Here is a 22,438-nt window from a genome sequence, read left to right as displayed (position 1 = left end):
TGATGCTGAGTAATTTTCACATCGTCTGTCACTATACCTCGCGGGTACAGGTATCATTAGGAAAGAATATTTAGAGAACAAACCAGAAAGATGATCATTAATATCACGCCTGTCTAAGAAATGCAGTGGTACAATGCATATACTCGACGTTTACGTGACCAACATCACGAATTCCGAGACGATTAGACATGCAAATCACTGGAAGATTCTAGAATGGATGGAGAAATGCGAAATATATGATGGCTGCAGAGCTGGAGTTGTAAAATCAATGTCATCAGGTTCAACTGGACCAAGTTTTTTTTTTCGAGTTCCGGACAGACTTGTATAAAGTGACCTTCCACGAGTGAATCGTGGAATTTTTATTTCAGTTCGGCATATTAAATCCACAGCCATCATTTTGCCTTCCTTCGCGTATTACTCGATGAGTTTGCCTTGGGAGTTGAGAGTATAAAGAGCAATATAGAGCAACTTTTATTAACTTGATAACGTTATATGCTGTATGCTAACATTTTTACAATTCCCGAGCTACGAGGGAGGCATGAGCATAGTAGTCGTGTTGCTGCTCACAGGCTGCGATGAACAAGAAGACAGTTAACTAAATCGCGTGTTCATACCGTTGTCAGGGCAAACCATTGTACGGTCCATGTGGACTAGCGTTATTGTGATCTAAACTGCCACATTAACTTGTCTATATCTTAACCGGTCTCAAAGTACCGTCCCGTGTGCAGCTGGATGATCAATTTGCAATTGAAGCATTTTTTTTGCAGTTTTTTTCCTCTTTTCAATCAGCCATTGACAATTACACTTTACGATACTTTTCCATAGTTCAATCAACACGGTGTCCTTGAAGTGTCTGGAAACCGCTCTTCTAAATTATTATCGTCAATGTTCTTTTCGCAGGCTTTATGAACGTTTTATGGGTATTGACAGGCGGAAAAGATGAAATTTGGGATAATATCGTGTTTCCTCATTGTGTATTGTTGTTGGAAGAGGGTAACTGACTCTTGGATGGCTTCAGGAAGATATTTGTTCACATACAGGGTAGACTGACCTGGCCACCTACGCCTATCATGTATTATAGCAAAGCCCACCTACCTCCTTCAAAACCTTTTTCTCCCTCTATCTCTGTCTTTAGTACCGTCTGACTTGAGAAAAGAAAGGCCTCGTCCCGCTCCTACACTGAGGCTCCCTTCCTCGTTGATTCGCTTGTACGGTTCGAGAGTTGCCCCTACCCAACCAGTGTCCAGTTATGTTGCTGTGGCGAACGCCGCTGGCAAAGCCTTCGTTCCTGCACGGTATGTACCCGGGCAACGACGCAGGCGTCTTCAAGACATTTTCATTCTAAACTTAAAATCAACCCAGTGCACATGCTTTATTTTTTTTTTAAATGTTTACGTTGTTGACGGAAGAGTAAAAATTCAAGTGAAATACAGTGGGTGAAAATTATTGGTTTTACACTCACTCTGTGAATAATTCAGTAATATACACGCGCTTAGGGAGATATTTTCTCATTTCTACTTTCATTCAATGACTCCTTGGAATGTCGAAGAGAACTGTTTACATCGGTAATAATTCTCGCTGGAATTTGAAATCAAGTGAAAATTGTGGTACAGTTGTTGTAAAATTGCAACGGGCGTTTGCAGAATGATATTTCACGGTGAGTAAAATTGAATGGATGTTTTGAGAGCTGTTGTATGTAGCTGATGTATAAGTTTATATCTTTGGGAGAATAGAACACCTGCCATATTGAATTAATTCGATTGTTTCCTCTTTTTTCGTGATTGATTAGAGATTAGAGTAATTCAGTGAGTATTTACTGATTGTTTTGTCTAGTTTCATTGGAATTGTAGGGTGCCATTTCCAGTAAATTTTCGGTTGGTCACGGTCTGGCTCTTCCTGGGGTTCCCACTGAAGCGAGTTTTTAACAGGTGGAAGTCACGAACACAAACCTCCTCCGGTTGCTGGTAGAAACGATCGCAGCGACGTTCCACCTGAGGAATGCGCGTATAGTAGTTATACCTATATGGGAGAGGTGTACGTATGTGAGAGGTACTTAACTATTTTGCCCTCTTCTGGGGTGGGATTCGGTTTAGTTGTTTCTGGAACACAGTTTATGCTGTGAATTATTTTCCCAATGGAGTTCTATTAAATATACAAGCGTGTGAATGGTGAATTATACAATCACTGTTATTTCTCAGTTATTATTTTTCATTATTTCATAGGTGTTGAGACACGTTTTTCCCATAATTTATTTGCAATTGAATGGTGGGTTATTCGCTGTGAACGTATTACCCACAAAAATGATTAATTTCACTGCTGTTGACGTGGAGTATCCGGCGATTTCTCATTAGGGCAACGTATACAGGAATAATAAGCCGAAATAGCGTAAAGAGGAGCTCGCGGGGGAATACAGTGTCACGTAATTGATACTGACGAGAGGCGTCGATCGCTACTTTTGGCAGGTTCATCACAATTGACAGTTCAATCCAATTAGGAGTATTCTCCCCGATAAAAAGAATTGCAGGTCATCGGTCTTTAATCTCCCTCCAGAGGGTGAGATTGACATTGAAATTCATTATCAACGCTGATGATTTTCAATTCTTAAATTGAACCTTTATCCATTTTATGTAGCCTTTTGTAATCTCCAACTCATAGATTGTTTTCCGTTTCCGGTATGTCCGGTACTTCGTCTATACAAATACCAATGAATGTCGTATATTTGTTTTTGTTTTTATTTAAATTTCTGTTCTACGAACAGTTGGGTATGAATGTGACACTCTGGGTTGCCATAAATGCAATTTATCCGGTGGTGAATCGAACACTGTGAACGAGGCTGTTTAATCGTAAAGCGCAGTAATCGTAGCATAGGTATGCTCGTCATGTCATTCCTCTCTACCGTTATTTTTTACACCGTCGTATGGGTTCCTCGTAGAAGAGCCTCGGGCAGGGAGAGTTCGTTCTTTTGCGAATGGTAAATACCCGGACGCCGTGGTAATGAGGTATTTGAAGAACGTTGACGCTCAATGGGTGATGGAGAAGCGTGGAAATGTCGATGAAAATTGGGAGAAAATGGGTGATTAACGGGGCTAATGGTCGAAAACAAATTAGCCATTGCCATTGCCATCTTGAGGAATCATGCTCGCCCTCTCAATCGGTAGGGGAAATTAATTTTTATTATGCTGAGAATGGAAAAACGTAGAACGACGTTGTGATCGTTGGGAATATTTTTATGATTTCCAGCAGTATTGAACGTGTTCTTTTGGTCAACACAAACTTGCACGAATATCTTGGGCTTACGTTAGTCTCGACATTCTGTTAATATTAAAAAAAAGCATTCGAAAAATTCAACTCCTCCATATCTTCATTAACCGGATCCCCGGGAACAGGTTTATTTATTTTTAAAATTGAAAAAATCCTCCCGGCGCGAGGTGAGTAGAACAGCGAGTAGAAAAAAATATATAAACCTCTTTGATTCGTTTTTTTCCATTTCAATACCATTTATTTGATATTTAATGAATAGCTGAGGAACTCATATGCTCGACCGAAAGCTCTGGCATTGACTTTCTTTTGCGTTCACGTTCCAATTCCGATTCAATGTTTCTCAAGGTGGAGGCGGAATTTCAGGAAACGTAAGAGAGCCCCTCGTTACTGCATATAGAAAGAATTTTTAAACACGCGCGCGACGTAATTATCTTCATGAAATTCTTAATCTGCGATATTGCAAGCGAAACTCCTTGGGCATGAACTTGGCACAATCATAATGCGCTGGTTGACGCAGAAGCTGAATATACGGTTGGGGAGTAAACACGGACGAGGTCATGCAGTGAACGTATGTAGATGTTCCTTCTTTTGGGTACCTGACTGGTGAACTTTATCAAATTCTTCTGTCAAGGCTATTCTCTGAATGTTCCAGTGTCTCAGGGATAATAAAACACACGGTGAATATTATTTTATGCTCTTTCCATTGGTATGCATGAAAAAAATTCGGGTAAACATATCACTCATCTCCAATAAAAATGTTAATCACTAAAAATAATGGCTTTATCTCCACATCACTGAATGTAAAATGAAATAAAAATTAAAATATTCATCGTAAACTATTAATTACAAGCGGGGATTTATCGTCATCGACTTTGAATGAAATGTTCATTAATCTTGCTGCTACTTCCTCTTTACGTTTGCAACTATGAATGGATAATATTCAATGCGTATGCAAATAAAATGAAACACCGAGAAAACGTGACCAAAGACTGCTGTGTTATAGCTTCGTATTATTACGTCACGATAAATAACCTTCCCTTAATGCACAATATCCTGACCAGAGTTCGATAGCCATTAACAATAATCTCGTAATTCCATTTCAGCATGGCGCCAACACTGCAATTTTCATAAAGAAAATGTGTTTTTTTTATCACTGACCGCGGGTTTTTTAGCGTAAAAACTCACCGGTGCAAATGGGAACGATTTTGAGTCGACATTTATCGGTGACTTGCTCACGGCAACCGGTTTTATCTAATCATTTTGGCATCAAAAATTTGTCATCCGCGGCTGTAAATAAGTTTAATTGAATCTTTCCGATGTTTAATGATTTTTTTTTCTCTCGTCTACGGTGTTATCTTGAGACTTCCATGGGAATTCATTCGCACTTTATTGAGGACAACAAGATCTGCAGGATGTCGCAGTCTGTCCAGGAGGAAAACGTAATTTATATCACCTCATAAAGTATTCATGTTATTATTAGGAAAATGTATTTCGAATGGATGTCAAGATTGTCAAGATTATTCCAATCAGGCAATTTGGCACGCGTTGGGGAGTGAATGAGAAAGCCGGAAAAGTACGCAACATGTGACAATTCCGAGTTTTACCAATTTACTTCATTGCCGTCTAGGGTCAATTTGATTAGGTGAAGTTCAATGGGACGAGACTCCTCAGTCTTCCCTTCTCCCTTTTGTGTTTTCATTCATACTCTGAACGTCACCGGCCAATTTCACGTTCATCACTGAAAAATATTGTTGCTCCTCGGTGCGCGGAAGTCAACAGGCGTCAAAGTTTACATGCAAAAACTATTGGGGTCACGAGGTGATCGAGAGACGTGTCGTGAAAAGCACTTTTCCCCTGTTACGCACGATAAGACCGTTATGTTATCAGCGATATCTTGAGAGCTCGCAAGAAACTATTCGCCATTGGCTCTGGCAACTATTTTTGCGCTCGCGTATGTGAGTCGATGGGGTTTAAGCGATGAATCACTGTGATTTCAAGCTTTCCGAAGATATAAACACCCGTACTTGTGGGTGTTTATATCGATCAGTTTCGCAAAATTCATTAACCGTTAGCCCCACTTCCGGCAAGATTGGAAAATAATCGATTAGTCGGTCTATTCCTTGTTGTCTCTCTCACCTCTTCTGAGAAGTATATTAATATCGTTAATAATTGCAACAATACATATTCCAAGAGGATTATCATTGTTGCCAGAACGTGACGATGCCCTCGTGCTCAGGGATCAATGTATTCATTTAATTCTCTGAATCTTCTCGTTAGAACGTGCATTGTCACTAGTCTGAGGAGTTTGTTCATTAGCACGGATCGACATTCAGAGACGACGTTCATTGATAATTTTCACGGCGCTGATAGAAAAGGTGGAAGGATGTATTCGTCAACTATTAACTAATCATGTTTATAGTTGAAAAGCCTCGCCAAGTGTGGGCATCAGGCATTTAAATTCGCTTGAAAACCTCTGGCTACTTTAAAACATTCTTTCCAACATCTCCGCTTGGTGTTTGTGTATTTTTCTTTCAACTTGTGGTGAACGTGAGTGGCAATAAAAACTTCTTCAAGCAAATGGAAACATTGACTTTTCCGAAAGCATGTTATCACGTAATTTACATGGATTTTGTCGAAACATAATATTCACAAGTCATTCATTCCAAAAAATCCAACAATAGTACCTTTTCACTGGGCATCAATGGTTCCGGCCAATTGATTCGAGAAATTGTGAATACCCGAGGATTCTCAACATCTCCGTTCGGTTTTTGTGTATTTTTCTTCTCACTTGGAGTGAGCAGGCATCAGTGATCATAAAAATTTCTTCTCACTCGAACAAAACCATTGCGTTCACCAAAAACAAGTTATTACGTAATTTACCGGAATTTTGTCGAACCATAACATTGATAACTCATCCGTACCGGAGAATTCCTCAATTATCTTTGCCATTAGTTGTGCGAAAATTAATTACTTCGTGTCTTGTAAAGAAAATGAGAGAGCGATTATGCATTACTACCGAGTAATTTCAAAGTTATTCCCCGCGAGAAAGATACAGCAATTTTCCTTAATCACATGAGGTGCACAGGTATACAGGTGGCGACGCTAAGTGTCCCCCAACAATGAGCCTATCTGCAGCAGACATGGAGTTGGGTGATGTTCAATGATTTTTTATTTACACGTTAAGAATGCCTAGCAGTTATGCCTGTACGCATTGACAATAGCAGGTCCTACCGCTGCCTTTCCGCCGATGAATTACTTCAACTTTACTTTGGTCCAAGCCCACGGTGGAAATAGGCTCAAGTCCATCTCTCTCTCTCTCTCTCTCTCTCCCTCTCGCTCTTTCAATACATTTTCTCGGTCACGCCGCGTCGCACAGCATTCGAGTGGTTTGTTGCCGCCGTTATACGGGGGTAGAGGTGGCTGTGCGCGACAGTAGTCGCTGTCAGTTGGTGAATACACGCAGCCCGCGACGGATCAGGTGGTTTTTGAAAGGGAGATTATTCGGTTTCAAGTGCTCGGTTGCAATCAATTTATTAATCTTGGGCTTCTTGGTCGAGAAGTAAACGTCAAGTTTTTATGTGGTAATTGCTGATGAATATGTGTATTTAATGGCATCTTCATGTAATTTGAAGGCCACGTAATAGGTGAAAATATTTCTGATAGCGCTGAAAACACATTTCCACAGGTATGCCAATGAACTTCGAAAGCGTTAATTCGTAATGATTCATTCCTCTGACGATCGCTCCGATAATTTTTCCATTAGCATTTTTCCATTATTTTTTGCTTTTTATTATCGATGACAACTGAAATAGATGAGTAATCAGAGGCTAGCTTTGATTAACCGGAGTATTTACTACCTATATCGAGGTGTATAGACATAGTGTCGATGCACCATGAGTAGCGGAGATTCCTTTGTCGGTGGTACTGCTTGGACTACCATGCATCAAGGCCGTGAACATGAGACTTGTGTTACCTCAGAAGATCGTAAATTATTCACATTTTTAGATGCTTCTTATCGTCTTATTCTCCTCCGCAGCAAATATGCAAATGGTGACCCTTACGGGCTACGGTCTACGGTGTACACGTACAACTGAGAATCATTCGCTAAGAGGGATACAGTTCCCTCGTGTTGCGCATTTTTCGCTTCATATCGGGGAATTAAAAACAGATTCCGGTTTCACTGCCGACTCTTTCCCTGAATTTTTACACTCCGAATAAATCGCTCAATCTTCAATGTGAATTATTATAATTTTGCGGGCCCAGAGGTACATCAATTTCATCGGATTTTCAATTAACAATTTTCAATGGCAGACGGCTATGTGTGCTTGAATGCTGAAATGACTGTTTCAACGATGACTAATAGGCTCCACTCCTGTAACTTCGGTGAACTAATATGCAACGGCTCACTAGTAGTTCCTAGCATATTATATGCGCCGAGTTTTCATACCTCCAGTCGGGTGTAGGGTATACACAGAGCCGCGTTCAATTAATCGAGAAATGAAGGATGAAAATGGAGAGTATGTGAAAATTCACGACACTTTCGCTAGATGCGTTCCGCAATCACGTAAGTGACTCCACGTGACGTCTTTTCTAATTTTCCTTTCTTATTCAGGGGGGGACGTGACAAATGAGTGTACAGTCCAGAAACCAAACAGGTAGTAAATTATTACCTCGCAAGCATTATCAATTTGTCATTCCAAGGGGCTCTTGATTTTTCCTTTCTCACATAACAATTTTACCGATATTGGGGAGAATAGAATGTATTATTAACGGCTCTGTAACTCGCTACACTAGATTGCAATTTGAATTGTAAATCCACTGAGCGGTACATAAAATAGTTGTATAGGGCCCGGGGAGTTACGGCTATTGTAGAAAGGAATGGAAAAAAACGAATGAAAGAATCATGGAAAAAGTACGGAAATGGTTACTGTGTAAATATACGAGAACGGATCGTTTACCAACGACAGGATCTCTGTGAAAGTGTCGTGAGACGTCGGAAAACACTGGTAGAGAGTTTGTCGGCGAAACACTGGAAATGCCACTGGAATGCCACTTTTTTTTTTCCTCGTATTTCATTGCTCGTTTCAGCATCTCCCTCGCGAACTATCAAACGAAAGCGTTACTTAAGCCAACGCAATCGTTCGGAATATTTGGCTACCTGTTTTTCACAGGTGATTTTCAATCAATTAAAGTCTACCATGTGTGTGTAGAAGAGGGTGGGGGCAAAATGGACACTTTTGACATTTCTTTTAATGCTTGTAATGCAGAGACAAATGGATGAATGGAGCTCTCAAAGAATTGTACTTTCTATTGAAAACAAAATTGCCCCATTTCATAGAGAATTCAATGAGTCATTAACATAAAAAAAACGTTTGAAATGCTTACTTTGTCCCACTCTCCTCTACCTTTCATGAAATCTGGTGGAAATAGTGGTGGCTGTATCTGCAGAATTTACACTCAATAATTTGTGCTCAGAAGGCCATGCAACAACTGGAAGGCTGAATTTGTTCTGCACTGTTCACCACTCCTTGCGTTATCACTCATATTTACCAAGATATTGCTAAACGGAGGGTATTTCCGGTGAATTAAAAAATTCCAACTCATTGAGAATATTTTTCATTCACTGGCGAATGCCCCCGCCGATTTCCGTTTAAGAAAATACGTGTCTTATATTTCCACCTGACGGGAATGTGCGAGCATCGTTGGGGTACTCATCGCTCGTTCCCTTTACCTCCTTCCTCTCTCATACATTACCGGTCTTCATACACACCTGACAGGAAACAATTATTAGGGTTTCTCGTCACATGTCTATCAGTCGTATATCAGGGACAACTAATCGTTGCCAAATCCATCTCCAGTGATGGATATTTGAAGGTGATCAATCTTTCTTGTCTCGTGTGATGGATAATTGATGGTTATTCATTTGCCGGCGGAAAATACAATGTTGGAACGTGATTCCAACTTTCCATAGAATTATTGTGCACGTCATTCTTGAAATTGCCAATTTTTCCTGACTATTTCCAACTCGAAATCCAGTAACGCAATATAATTGAACCGCTGTTGAAGAATTATCGAGGAAAATCGTGATGACAGTCGTTGCGGGTGTTCTTTCCTCGTCGACGATTGCGTATACACCTGATACGACTGCATAATTTATTGTATTACGCGTCGTGAATCGAACCCATGGCAATTGCGATCCCAATAATTGAGACCGTAGCATTGTTATTTGGCGGCAAAAACTCGCCATCAGTTGCCTTCTTTCCATGCAATATTCCAATGGATTGAAAACTGTGTTAATATATTTCGAGGTATGGAAAAATGAAATACGCGGAGTAAGAAGAAATGATCTCCGGTTGTATATGCAATGGTCGGAAGAGAACCGGTGTGGAAAAAAAGTCTGTACAAACCGGCATTCAAGGAGAGCTCACACACAGGCCGTTGACTCGGTGAAACTTTCGCCGGGCGCTTTCATGTGGAGCACCGGTGTTTTACCTGTGTATCAGGGATCGTTACATACTGCAATCACTGTGCAATTCACTTCTATTGCCGATGGAAATTCATGGAATAAACGAAGAATTCAATATGTAATAAATAAACAAATCAATAAATAAAAAACATTTGGGACGTGAGTGCATGCGCAATACTCATATTTCAAATGGTAATTTTCCTCGTAGTATTGTCCCATTTTTCGTAATTGCAGGTATTACCGGGTTTATGCGGAATTCCAGGTGTAATTTTCATAAAATACGGATGAGAGCGCAGTAACCTAATGATACCAGTGAATATTTTATTTTATTTTTATTTTGAGGAAAATCAATTGATTATGCTTTGCGTGTACGACATCTAGGAACAAGCCTGCGGGTATAGCCCAGATTTTTTGGGGTTTTTCTTCCGGGGATGTCCTTTCAGGGAGAATTTCTCTGAGAACCGACCCCTGTGGGCTAATGATATTAAGTATAATCGACGTGCATCCATCAGTTTTTTACGCCTTCCCAGGAAGTCTTGGAAAGCCTCGACACACGAGGAAAGATATTAATTGCAGGAATCGTCTTTCAAACTACGCCCAATCAGAATAAAAAATGTCGAATGAGTTATTTCATCATGCTGTCCTCTCTAACATGAAAATTCATTGAATACGAGTGGGACCAACTCTAGGGTCTTGTGAGAATGATCATCAGAATTCCCGTGGGACGAGAATCGGAAGAAACGTGAATTAATTCCCTTCAATACGATTACCTTGAATTAATGCCATTTTTATCTCCAAAACTGTTCGCCTTAACCAATCTAACTTCCTCAATCGATTAATTCATCAGGCACGGGGGAGTGTGCACAATACTGCTGACGATGTCACGAGCAGAAATGTGTTTCTGTCTTTCCATTTGTACCTCATTGTTCTGATGACATAATCCTACATGAAAAGAGAAGTATTCTCATTTCAATAATCTTTATTGACTTGGAAGAATGTTTTTCGTAACTGTTGGAACTGCGCAGGGAACATTGGCGACTATTTCAAGAGTCTCTAATGACGTGAAGCTTATGAGGGGATCTGTTTAGGAATTTGGTGGCTGTATTATTAAAAACGAGTTGTAGGAGAATCTAAAACTAACGATTGGACTCACAACTGTATGAGAAGTATATACTTAGGCACGTTTCGGGGCACGATCGATATTAAAAAGCTATTCAAAAATCATCAAACTAAATTTTCATCACGATATATTAACGAGACACGTGTTGTACTTGGTTAATTTGTTCGAGGAATGCAATCACAAGATCCATCACTTTGTGCCATTTGCAAGCTCCTTGAATTTCCATTCGTTCTCCGATCAATCGAGGAATTACTGATTGGGGTGTGAAAAAAATTTATGAATGCGCAATTTATGTCCAGTTGCATCGATACTTATATTTGACTTATTCCAGCAATAAAGCCGGGATTCCTAGTGCTCGAATCATCTTCATTATTCAAATGCCATTCGTTCAAAGGAGAAACGTTTCTTTCTAACCTGGGCGCTTGTATTTGTAATTGATGCACGCTCAATCATCCAAACGATTTTTTGTCCATTTCATATCATCAATTACACGTTTTTTTTTTTTGCCGACTCAGCAATTTTTTTTGCTGCACAATCCCAACTCTTCACACGTGGAGCTCTTATCGGTGAAATTGCATGATCAAGATCTATGCCATAATAGCACGCAAGAGGGGTGGTTATTCTCAACCCTTTCTGGCGACTTCAGTACTGCAAAATGGGGTACAAACTGCAACGTTTCACAGTATCACTGTGTGTGGAATAAAAATTTAATGATTTAGTTGAAAATTAAATGAATCGTAGAATATTTTATATCAGCACTTTTCGCTTTCTTTAGTGGATTAATTGTCTCAATCAAAACATCTCGTTAAACAGTGAACGGAAATTTTTAATGAAAGTCAATTGACTGTGACACACACTATGGAAACATCTAATGCCATATATTATCCCTAAATCGGAGCTCGTTTGATCCCTGGAAGTTAAATCAGTGCTATTAATCATTTTTTTACGTAAGCGAAGGTGAAAGAAAAAGAGCAAAGCAAATGGGAGGGATTTTTTTGTAGTTTAACAAGAAATATCTACACCCAATGATTGATTTAACATTCATTATAATATTTATATCGATCGATTAGCTAGCCTGTATCCAGCTCTCATTGAGATTAAAGCTGTGACGTACGCGAGAGTCTTTAGAATTTTAGGCCGCGGTTTGAGCATTAAATTCGATCGTTTTATTGCGGCCAGCGAATACATTCGTAACACGTAGAGGAGTGACCCTGGCGAGACTGAAGGACATCTCTCACGTATTATATTTTTTGAGCAAATTCAGACCTATAAGGTCGTCAGGGGGACGGCAAACATTTCGGGAGACGTTATTGTGTGTATTTGTTAATATTTTACGTATCGTCATAGAAGAGGAAAATAGAACGGGAATTTTTTAGAGGAGTTGCGATAAGACGCGGTTTTGCCGGATACCGCAAAAAACCGACAAAAAAGGGCACTTCCAGTGCTATTAAATTGAGGACAACTTGATTTATTCCAATGTTTTCTCCTTTTGGGTTTCAGATAGCCATAAGTTGCGGAAAATGGTATCCAAGCACAACTAAAAGAGGACAAAGTTTCATCCCAAGTGAACTCTACAATAAGTTGATGATATTTTCAAGCTATTTGAAAATTGCCATGTAGTAATCAATGAGAAACCTGCGATGATTGGCTTTGTAATTGACTCGAGTCAGAATAAAGTCTGAATATTTACGCAGAGAGATCCAATCTGAAGGAAAAATAAAGACTGAACAGATCTGTGAGAAAATAATAGTCGAGATGAAGACAATGGGTGATGTTGTGGCTGCTCCAGTGGAGGAGGACTCAGCTGAGGACTCCAATTATCATAGCTCTGGTGGTAAAGAGTTGGGCCACAGAACCCTCAAATCCTTGAAGAGAGGACTTGGAAAATTGTGGAAAAGACACCAGGGCAATGTTTCGATAACTGAATACGACCCTTCATACAAGGTCGCATATCTCGGAAACGTACTCACAGGATGGGCCAAAGGTCAGTTCAACATGCAATACATTCATTCTGATATAATTTCACTCGATTCCAGACTATTACAAGATTGCTTTTATGTCAATAACTGGTTTAAACTTTTTATGACTGAGGTAAAGGTGAATTCAGAATATGCACAACCTTGTTGCTAGTTATTTCGCTAATATTTGTTTTCCATGTGTTGTGTATGTGCATAACCAGTAATTCTGCAATTCCAATATCAGCCAGAAAAGGAAGCGCTTTTTTTGTCACACACGAAAGAAATCGATTTGCGAAAAAATCGTGTAAACATCGTCAAGTCCGTTCGCTGACATTGAACATTGTTATATTCCTCGCAAAAAAAAACACAATGCGCTGATAACCAAGAACAAAGCAATAACAGAGAAATTGAAACGTGAATAATAAGTTTTAAGACCACATGGAGGTCAGTATTTGTCCAATAGAGTCGGCAACAGTAATCGAAGCCGTTAATCGTACACGGATCTGTCAGTTTCTCTCCTGTCGATTCCTATGTAAATTCCTGTCCCTGATGATTGAAAATCAGACGACGCCCCTGCGGATACCGGAAGTGAGAAGTTAACTTTGCAATTGAGAATTCTAAGCAAGCCCGATTCCTTGCATGTATCTGAGCCATGTCATGCGTAGATGGATGGCTAATTATTCGTCAGTATTCGCATCAATTATTTTCATCAATTGACGGTCTCCTCTTTTGTTTCCATTGTGCTTTGACGGTTTGGACTATCGGCTAAATTGCAAATGCAACATTCCACGGTTTTCCAGTCATTCCATCCACAATGAAGTGACAATACCCTTTGCACTGTAGGAGTATCGAGTCGCGACCGAGACCTCCCCCTTTTATGGAAGATGACAGAGCAAGGCCAGTTTCTTATTACCCCATCTGAAATCCCAGGGATCATTGATCTGTCAAATAACCCGCAACAGTGAGACTCTCCTGTTGCAATCTTTACGTTTATTTTACTGCTTCACCCCGACCACACAAAGCGATTGTTACGACAAAATTGACTTTTCACAGAACAGAAGTGAATTGTGTGTACTCGAAAAAATTTTTTCTAGACGGCATTTCACGCATTTATTTCGTCTAGGGAATGAGATAGTCGCATTCTACGGATGATTTACATCAAAGAAGGATAGATTATCCATAGATCGGGGGGAAATATCTCCTTTAAGGGTGTCCCACCCCTACATGCGCTTCTTTACACGGTTAAAAAATTACTCATGAAATTTCAAGTAAAAAATCTTGAAATTTTTAACAATCACTCATTTACGGGTAATTATCATGTATTTTGTGACTGAAAAATCTGTTAAATTCTGGAGTATTCGACGAAATTGCAATCTTCGCGTCTACATGACAGCAAAAATTATTGAAAATTTTGTCAAAAGTCAGGCAACTTTCAATCCATTAAAAATTGAATTTAATATGATATTTAATTTTCACAATGAGTTTGAGAATGGTAGCTGTCATTAAAATATCAATGATCGCCCAACACGAAAAACGTCATTTTCTTGAATTTTCAAATTCGCCAGTAGATTTTATAAACGATTTGATTTCAAATTCACAAAATTAAAAATTACTTGAATTTCAAAAAATTCCAACTTTATAGGCGAAAAAGCCTAGAACAGGTAAAATACAAAAATAATTTTTCATGCGCGAGTAGAGAAAAATTTTCTTGCAACAATAAAGCAAATATGTACGAAGCCTTTTGCCATCTCTGCTTTCTCTGCATACCACGCACGTTGACACGACTGAGGCCAAGGCGGCCTTAATCATACACACCATTATTACGGTACGTCCATTTGCAGACATCTCGTTTGGTTGATTAATTCTATTTGGTGACCTGACGTCGAGTCCCCACGATATGGAATTCTCAGCTAGGATACGGAATTAAAGAGGACGAGATTTAATCATCTCTATCAATTGCCCGATGTTCGTGATTTCGCAGACGCGTGACTGCAGGTTCACTGTCCTTCTTCTTATTAAAATTTTTCCTTCGTCTCTGACGATTCATTTTTATAATTACATATTTTTGTCTTTTTTTCGCATTATAAATACTCGAGTGGCCTGGGACTTTAACGCATCACTCTTCATTTTTCAAAGAGTTGTCAATGCATCTGGTGATTTCCGTTCATTATAAATACCCGAGGACTCACTCCAAGTCGGCCGGTCAATCGTCAAGATCATCTAATCGGGCAATCAGAAAAATGGATTCATTTATCGATTTTACGTGAGCAAGAGATAACAACTATTCTATTATTGGAATTCTTGTTATATTATGACTTGGAAGTGGTAAATAAAAGGTTTTTTTGCCATTGAAATGCATTGCATGATCGCCAGGTTATTAATAGCACTTAATTCCAGTTCAGTGCAGTTCCATACTTATCGGAGAGAGAGAGAAAAACAATTTACAAGTATGTTTTTTCCCGGAGAGTTCATGATTGCGATCTGCCTTGCAATTCGACAGTACGTATAATGCGGATTATCCTCATCGCGCGATTATCCGCATAACGTTCGATTCTCGAATTGACTTCCTGGATAAAGTTGTTCGATAGAGTCAACTTTTTCACTCTCTTCTAATGTTTTCATTATCAACCGCATAATTATGCATTGATTGTGGTACTTGGTGAGCTGAGAAATTCAAATAATTGGTAATAAAGTTTTTGCTTTCGAGTCTTAGCAAGGGATTATTAAAGCTAGATTGATGATGCTGATGTATATAAATGAAAAAAATGGTGAATGTCGACTGCATCGTCGCCTCGAGCCGAACATTATTCTTATCGCTCTTCTACCAGTGTAATAAAAACTTTTAATGCATTCTGCAGCTTTGAAATTTTTTTGGCGAATGTGGCCCATTGCCTTATCTCATAGGAGAGAAAAAAATCACGCTTATTGGCTATGACATTTTTCCGCGGAGGATTGATGATGTAGAATCATCTAAAAACATCCAATGTTGTGTAAATAAATACCAAAATATTGCACCAATGAAGGGCTCCCTTCTGAAGTGTCCAAGGTCAGACTATTTCTCTGAATAAATTCAGGGCCAAATCCTTGACATTGACATATCAATTCGACGCGATATGAATCTACATGTTAATGCAAAAGCAAAAAAGGGAAAAACATGCAGAAATACGTGATAAGGAGCTAGGACATTTGTCACTGGAATCATCTCGTATAGTTTCTATTTCTGATCGTTTAAAGTGTTCAATAGCCGAAACGAGAGAGAGCTGTCGGTTCGTGCAACCTTTCTCCTATTCGGTCTGTTGAATATCGAGGAGAAAATAATAGTACTTCCGATTTGTGTTAGTTGGACTCGTCAAGATATTTTTTCTCTCCTCCACACTTGAGATTTGGCAATCGTGCAACTTTTCGGTGGAGTTGACGTGCTGAGTGGTGGTTTCATATCTCTCCAAACGCATGTAATCGATTTATCAATTTTTTATTAAAGATATGTCTGGAAAGGATAGCGCAGAAAAAAATAAAAATGAAGGCTAAATTGCATAATCCTTTGTTATTTATGCGCCTCTCCCCACATGTACTGGGGCTAAAGTACCGATACTCGCACGCTTCGTTCGTATACCCAATGTTGTCCGTTGCAATTCCTCTTTAGCTAGAGGAAGAGAACAGGCGGACTAGCCGGGTGATTTAATTCTCTTCCTGGAAAAAGACCACGGAGAAGCTTACAAACTATCGTCTCCTGCTTCGCTCCTCTACCGTTCATTTTCCCATGCCTCCCACGTAGATGACGATCTCTATTTCTTCCCTTCGTTCTCATATTGGAGCCACTAGAAATTTCCTGGGATGAGTTAGTGGCATTAATTTTGTCATTTCCAAAAATTCTATTTTCCACATCAGTCCTAAAATTATATCCGCACAAATATCCTAAATATAACATGCTCTGGCAACGTGGCTTGGATGAAATACACCTGCCGCATATTTATGAGACCGTTTGAGATTTTCAATCAACGCTTAGAAATCTAGTCTCACAATATAGCATTGATTGACAAAAAATCACACGAGATTGTGCAAATTGATGTCATCAATGTAAATTCATCAATTTTTTATTGCCAATTTCCAGTAGGTTATTAAGAGAGATCATACAAACATGACCCCTCTGTTAACGTATTTTTTGCCTCTACTCGATCGTGTTTTACCCGAGCAATTGATTAAATTTATCGTCTGCTGTCATATATGAATTGATGCACTGAGAAAAACCATTTCACCGTCATAAATTGAGGAATAAGGAGAACGACACTGGGCTTCACAGAAATGAATTACCAGGTCACTAGTTAGCAATTGTAAACGGCGAAATTCACGAGTGTCGTCATTGTCATTTGCCCTGGGCATATGTCTATGTCATTCGATTGGGAAAAAATCAATCGAGAGGAGACTAATGGCCTTTTTTTTCATTTCAACTGCGTAAAGACTTCTTTCAATCACTTTCCGCAAGTCTTTTGCATCTTAAATGTCAAGTAGGCGCCGTTTGCACCGTTGGACTTGTACGTTTTACTTGGCCGCCAAGTATCTTGCTTTTTAGACGTCATAACACCATTTTTTCGTCTCCAAGTATTTAATTGATTAGAGGATATAACGCATTCAACGAGGAAGCAAATTATTGTCAAGATGCGTTAGAGAGTTGACGTAATTAAAGTTTGCTTTGTCTATCAATTAGGCGAGGGCTGCGTTGAGAAGCCAGTATCAACCTTGTGGCGTAATTACGTGAGCAGCAATAGGCCGGACGTGACGATGAGACTGACGGTGACGAATGGGGGATTGACGGCCACTACCAAGGATCACGGACTCACCGAATACTGGGCGCATCGTGTTACATACTGTACAGCACCAGTATCCCATCCACGTTTATTTGTTTGGGTGTATCGACACGAGGGTCGCAGACTCAGGCCAGAATTGAGATGTCACGCTGCTCTGTGCTCAAAGGAATCTACCGCAAGAAGACTTGCCTCGACCTTGAATGCTAGATTACAACAGGCGTTACTTGAATTCCGTAGGGACAAGGTTTCAAGGCAAAATGCCAGGTGAGTCTTTTCTACTATTGCTTCTTATTCACTGCAGCCTTTCTCAATTCGATTCAAACTATTCATATCTTCTTCCATACTGCTGAAACAATAAATTCTCCTGTTCACCGGGTATTTCGTGTTGAATAGCCGAGTATTTATATTGGGGTCGAGGGAATTGTAAGTAAATTGTGAATTCGAAACACGAAGCCACGGGGTCTTAGAATTCTTATGGTCATCAAGTCACGAATTGGGTCGTGAGGGTATCGATCGTTTGTATCTCGGTTGTACCTCATTCAGGCTCAATTTGCATCCTTGAAGAAATTACTCCAGCATCTCGTGATTATAATTTTTGGGGAAATTTCTTTCAGACTCTCTCTTGCAAATGCAGTCTACGAGAATCCATCGCTTCCGAGAAGGAAAATATTGCTCAGTACGGGGGGTCAGAATTACAGGCCACCATTGGAGAGATCAAAGAGTGCACCAAAATTATCAGCCATCGAGGAGGATGCTGTTGCTGAGGAAATTGAACAGAAACGATTGCTCGAGGAGCTCAGGTATTCCTTCTTCCTTCTACTCGTTCGATTATTCTTTTTACGACGATAATTAAGCTGAAATTTACTGAATGACACTGATTGATGAAAAAAAAAAATGGGGGAAGAGAATTTATGGCACATGGCAGGAAAAATTATAATCCCTTTTGTAGGTCACTCGAGAATGTAGCGCGAAGTTGGCAGGATCAGGACGGCTGGAGATTGGCCCGTCTTGTTGATGCACTGAATCGTGCCGGCGCCTCGAGCGATTACTTGGACGAGAATGGAAGTATCTCGAGCGGATGTGAAACAGCGAGCACATCGAACAGTGAGGAAAGAGCATCAGGGGCTGATGATAATCAGGCGATAGTGGAGAATGACTCACGAAATGGTAGGCGAGTACTATTCGCCGGTGACGTTATAAGGACAACATCCGGCGTAGGACCTAGAAGAAATTCCGAAGGTTCACCAAACTTCATGACCTGCGCCGGAAGTCCACGATTTCACTGCATCAGAGGGACAAGAAAACGGTATTCCTCCTGCAGGAGTGAAATTGACGAAACTGAGGAGGACATTGAGGAGGAAGAAATTGAATCTTCACATGTATTCGACTTTGAGGATGCAGAGGTATTTGATGAGGTAATTACACCGGGTTATTTGGAATTTTTCACTTGGAATATTATGAAATTATTGAGAATTTTTTCCCCCCCAGGTCGTTGACTACCGGCCTCGCGGTGAAAGTCCGTCGAGGATAGAGAATCCAGGGAGAAGACGAATGGATGTGAAAGGCGAAAAATATCCAACTAGAATTGACCAAGGAGATGAGTTGCTAGAGGGTGAGGAGTCCTTCCTCACACTCGATTCGCTGGACGAAGAGGAGGCAGACAGTGATGAGAGCGGATACGTCGAGGCACCACCAAATTCATTGCTTGACAGGGGGGAAGTGAAAAAAACACTTTCCTCAGGTCACGCCGACGAGGGAACCGATGATGTCCCCCTGAAGCTCAATCAAGAATCTCCAGAAGTCAGTAAGCCGGATGGCAAGGACAACGCTCAGGAGTCCGATGATATAAATCTTCAGAGATGTCCGAAGGATCGTGAAAAAGTAGATTTCATCAAATGTCCAATATCAGAAACCATCAAGAAACTTGCTAATGCGTCACTGAGGAGCTCAAAGTCCCTTGAAATGTCAACAAATTCGTGCTTGAAAGCTCTCAATACGCTCAAGTCGAAGTCTTTTGATGATACGAGAGCCACAGGCATTGATTATGACGGTGAATCACCGAGTCTGCATCAGAGGAAACAACTGCTCGCACAACAGGGGGTCAGAGTTTGATTTTTCATGTAGTTGATCAGCTTAATCGAGTGAATTAATTGACGAGATTTTAGAGTTCAATGTCTATTATACTCGGAAGATCTTGCTCTATGATTGCCCTCGAGGGGGAGACAACTAGTCCGCTTCGATATCTATCTGTCGACTCGGTAAAATAAGATTTTTCCTTTACAATAGAGTATAGAAGGACCAATCTGCATTGATGTCGTCTGATATGGATTTTCATCAATATCAGTGTTAGTGTCTATATTCGATGGAAAGAGAAACGGTAATTTTCGATGAATGTGGAGTATATTAGGCCAAAGCTTTTGGCAACTATATATTTATCGGTAAGAAGGAATTATAATAATTGTTTTTTTATAATTGATGGAAAAAAGGGAATTTGTGATGTTATTTAAATGAACATTCATTCTAGATGTGTAATGTAGACAAGCAATGTGTACGATATATGTTGGGAGATCTTTGAATTATTGAAAATATTAAATTGATAAATATTCATTATTCTCCGATAGACAATGGTGTTGTATTATCATAATGGATGGTTGCTAGTTTGTCGGTCCATTTCGTGAACGCTCTCTCGGTGAACTCGATTTAGGCACTTCAATTGTGGAATTGAGCAATGGACAATTGGTCTCTTTCACGGAATAATTTATTGTACAAATTACTCGCTGCGAATTTGAAAAATCTGTGAAATTATCTCTAACCGTGCACATTGAATTGCCATTTCTCTCTTTGAGAATGAATAATCAGTACCTAAAACATTCGCAATTATAGGGTCAATTGTTTGTTGAAATTCAGTGAAGATATTTTTATGGTTTTGAGTGAAAATTTCAATGAGCAAATTTAGTGGATTCTCCCAGATCGAATCTAAAATACTTGTACTGCAATTAAAAACCAGATCAGAATTATATTAGAAATATTTTACGTTAAAAAGGCTTTTTCTTTCAATACCTTTCTCCCCAAAACGTAATTGCTCCGCAAAATAAACCTCTCCAAACACTGCATATTGATTTCTGCTGTTGTTCTCACACTGAAGTTTAAACGATTCATTCCTTTTCTTTTATTCGTCACGACACTTAGTTGGGATTCAAACCCCCTGAATAATACGCTGCACTTACCAGAGAAAAACTGAGACTTATCCTCACAGATGGCGCACGGCACTAGGTCGGTCAGTAAAAGTGATTCTTTCGAGCATTTTGAAATGTAAACAAGAACCCCTTGGCGGAGATAAACGCGATGTAGTACGGAACAAAAGCGAATCAAGACCCTCGCACCCTTCAGATAAACTCCTCCACGTGTTAAAGTTCATTCGATAGTTGACTTACACTGTTTTTTATTCTAACCTTTACTGTTGATCTCTCACACGCGCGGACCGATAGGATTTCGAGAAGAGCCGGTGGTCAGATCGTTAGATTCATCATTAATTGATACACAAGATGTTTTACACGCTAATCTGGAGGTTTTTTATAATTCAATAACACTCACGTGGGGTGTACAGCATACCTCAAGCTTTTTCAATATTTCCTTTTACACCATTTCGTCATTGCTTGAAACTGAAATGTCCAAGTGAGTATTGAGGGGGGGGGGGAGCAGGGCAAAATGGAGACTTCAGACATTTTTTTTAAGGTTCATAATTCCAAGATGAATTTATAAATTGACTTCAGTCTACTAAAAATAAATAAGTCACAGTAAAAATAAATCTTCCAACGAAATATTAACATTTAAAAAATCTAAAGAGGCCATTTTGCCTCACACTCCCTCCCCTTTCTATCAAATTTAATTTGCCACGACAAAAAGGACCTCAAAATGTGTCAATGTCCCATATTCCGACGGAAAAAAATCCAGAGTTACTCGATGAGTGCGCGTGATTAATGGATTTATCAACAAGTGGTCTCTAACAGTGACCGTCCAGTTAAAAGTGTCAAATAAGAGGCATTATTCACAGTGCGTGATGCAACTTTTTCTAGACGGAAAAGGGGATTAAAAGCGGAAGCCTCATTACGAAGGAGATGGCCAAGACACTGAATCAAGATCAAGGTATGTTTGTGCGAAGCAGCTTGAATTCTCCTGCATCCAGTTGCAATTGCACGTGTGTGTATGAAATCAGCAATGCAGTCATTATTCGAGAATGTATGTTCTTGTTGAATGCGTGTAGGAATACATGTATGACCTACAAAAAAGCCATGTAGCACCCACACAGTATCTCTCTTTACTCGATATCCTTCTCAAGTTCTTCTCGTCATCCACGTGTATTTACATATATCCGTGGAACCGTTACCATTGTCTGTCCACTTGGACAATTCGGGGAATTGAAATTTTGCCGGAAATCTCTCTAAACTTCAAGAATTGGAAAAAAAAAATCCTCTATAACTTCTCCTAGGAAGGGACGTTGGGGTAAAACGGACACTTTTGACTTTTTTTTAAATGTTAATAAGGGGTTGAAATGTTGATAAAATTCAGTAATTTTTTTTTCAATACAAAGAACAATTATTTCCCTTTATGACGAGCCTAAACTGAACTCAATTGATAAATCTGTTTCTGAGTTATGAATAAATAGAAAAAATCTAGTGTCCATTTTACCCCACCCTCCCCTACGTCTTTACTTATATCAAGAAGCTCGTGTCTTGAAAATTTTCAGGAGCAAAATATCTTGCGCTAAAAAAGAACTTTCGCTAAAAAAATTTGTACTTGTCCTAAAGACGAGGGCAACTTCTTGATG

The 22,438-nt window shown here is 39.6% G+C and overlaps 1 protein-coding gene across 2 annotated transcripts; it reads left to right on the top strand.

Moving 5' to 3' along the window:
• The first annotated feature begins 1,238 nt into the window (after positions 1-1,238).
• On the top strand, positions 1,239-20,652 carry LOC107040789. Of its 2 annotated transcripts, none has more exons than XM_015261044.1 (6): positions 1,239-1,657; positions 12,348-12,831; positions 17,511-17,874; positions 18,225-18,410; positions 18,560-19,025; positions 19,099-20,652. In XM_015261044.1, the coding sequence occupies exons 2-6, from the start codon at positions 12,603-12,605 to the stop codon at positions 19,720-19,722; spliced, it is 1,869 nt and encodes a 622-aa protein (XP_015116530.1). In that variant the 5' UTR covers positions 1,239-1,657; positions 12,348-12,602; the 3' UTR covers positions 19,723-20,652. The 2 variants fall into 2 exon arrangements, with proteins under 2 accessions (XP_015116530.1, XP_015116521.1); XM_015261035.1 differs by lacking the exon at positions 1,239-1,657 and adding an exon at positions 6,716-6,946.
• The last annotated feature ends 1,786 nt before the right edge of the window (positions 20,653-22,438 follow it).

This window comes from Diachasma alloeum, unplaced genomic scaffold (genome assembly GCF_001412515.2).
Source record: "Diachasma alloeum isolate Michigan unplaced genomic scaffold, Dall2.0 Dall_scaffold_00179, whole genome shotgun sequence".
Lineage (NCBI taxonomy): Eukaryota > Metazoa > Arthropoda > Insecta > Hymenoptera > Braconidae > Diachasma > Diachasma alloeum.
This window is presented reverse-complemented; position numbering and strand designations above follow the sequence as displayed.